At 51.7% G+C, this 1,919-nt stretch overlaps 1 protein-coding gene across 1 annotated transcript in view; it reads right to left on the bottom strand.

Annotated features, from left to right (window-relative positions):
- Nucleotides 1-1,194, bottom strand: part of LOC119362712 — a 1,948-nt gene extending 754 nt beyond the window's left edge. The window contains exon 1 of the mRNA XM_037627994.1: nt 553-1,194. Coding sequence (XP_037483891.1) covers nt 553-1,194 — 642 coding nt within the window. The remainder of the gene's footprint in view (nt 1-552) is intronic.
- Nucleotides 1,195-1,919: the final 725 nt, after the last annotated feature.

Here is a 1,919-nt window from a genome sequence, read left to right on the forward strand (position 1 = left end):
CCAAGAAACTTTAATGTCCATGTTTGATCAAAACTCCAGTCGGTAATAGAATCACACAATTATACAACTTTGGGTTAAACCATGTAGGAATTCCCAGTTAGCATATACTAGTAGTAATAATACAAATTGAACTGCTAGGTTAATCAAATCATATTCAAAGAGAGGTTAACAAAAATCTTCACATACTTGTGGTTAGCTCTGGAATATTGTTCCCTTGTCTACCGAGCAAGGCACTACTCAAAATCTCATGAGTTCTTTGCACATACGGGGCCTTTACAAACTGGTACACCGTTGGAATAGGCGTTTGGTCTCATGATCTGCAGGCAGAAGGCATCCCCTACTTGTGTTCACATGGATACCGAAAGAAACTAGTGCAGTTGACCAAACAAAATCAATAATTAGAGGACTAGTACGTGCGAGCGGGAAACAAAATCCATAATCCCCATTTTATGCAAATGGTAATCAACCACATGTAAAGAAACAACAATGCTAATAAAGAAACTAAAAACAGCTAGCAACAGTTTCATTAAAAAAAAAGAGAGAGATGATTACCTGGTACCAAATCCGCCTCCCATGGTCGGGGTCCGGGTCGGGGGCGGCGGCTTGGCACCTGGCGCTCAGCTCTTGGTCCACCATCTCCGGGTAGCAGCGTTCCCGGACCTCCTCGTTGGTGAGGTCACCGAATTGGTTGATGCCGTACACATTTTGTCCGGGGGTGGCGGCGACGGCGTTGAGCCGGACGACAACGCGGCGGTTGCCCTTGAACAACCTGTACCGGCATTCCTCCTCGCCGACGTCTCTGTAGGTCTTGCCGTACTTGGCCTTCCACCCCACGAACATCCGTCGGGTCTCCTGCTCGTACGATTCCTCCCCCTTCCGGACCCTGTACCCGCGGTAGATCTCCTCATTGGCGAGGGCGCTGAGACCGTTGAGGCCAGATGTGGTCACCCCGTCGGCCCTGGCCCAGGCGACGCGGCAGCGGCTCTCCTTGAACAACGCGTACCGGCACTCCTCTTCGCCGGCGTGTTTATAGGTCTTCTTGTACCTGGCCTTCCACTCCACGAATATCCGGCGGCTCTCCTGCTCGTACGTGTCCGCGTCCGGTGGCAACACCAGCAGCATAGGCAGCGACACCAGCAGCGCCGCCGCCGCCGCCGCCGCCGCCGCGAGAGCAACCGCGCAGCCCCTCACCATCCTGTTCCAACGACAACGGTGGGCCGGTAGGGTGGTGGGCTAGACTGGATCACTGGTGGTGGGCTGTGGGCCTCGACACTAAACGGGCCGGGCCTAAAAGCATCTCTAGAAGACCCCGTAAACCGCGACCCGCATAAGGCGTTTCCAGTTCGACGAAGAATTATTTTGCGGGCCAAAATCATGTGCGGCAGAGTAGAACCCATATATAAAGTATAATTTGAAAAGGTGCTTCGCAGGAGAAATTACAACCACATTAGTTCATTACATACTACATGATCATTCATAGTTCATCATTACATACTACATTATCATACATACTACTCCCTCCGTTTCGAATTACTTGTCTTAGATTTGTCTAGATACGGAGGTATCTAACACTAAAATGAGTCTAGATACATCCGTATTTAGACAAATCCAAAACAAGTAATTCGGAACGGAGGGAGTACATTCTACTACTACTAGAGGCCGAGGTCGATATACCAAAATGGACGAGCTCGCTGCCGAGGACGATGCAGTGGAGGATCTCAGTCCTCGTCGGAGTTGACCAGGTCGATGAACTTCTCCCTCTGCTCCTCACGGATGCGCTGCCACTCGTCGTCCTTGTCCTTCACGGCAAGGTTGGTCGTGACCCCCTGCTTGAGGATGAGATCTTCGAGCTCCTTGTCATGGCGTCGGCGCTCCGCCTCCTCGCGCAAGCTCCGTTCGGCAATGGCGGCCGCGGTCGC

The sequence above is a fragment of the Triticum dicoccoides genome, chromosome 1A (assembly GCF_002162155.2).
Source record: "Triticum dicoccoides isolate Atlit2015 ecotype Zavitan chromosome 1A, WEW_v2.0, whole genome shotgun sequence".
Classification (NCBI taxonomy): domain Eukaryota; kingdom Viridiplantae; phylum Streptophyta; class Magnoliopsida; order Poales; family Poaceae; genus Triticum; species Triticum dicoccoides.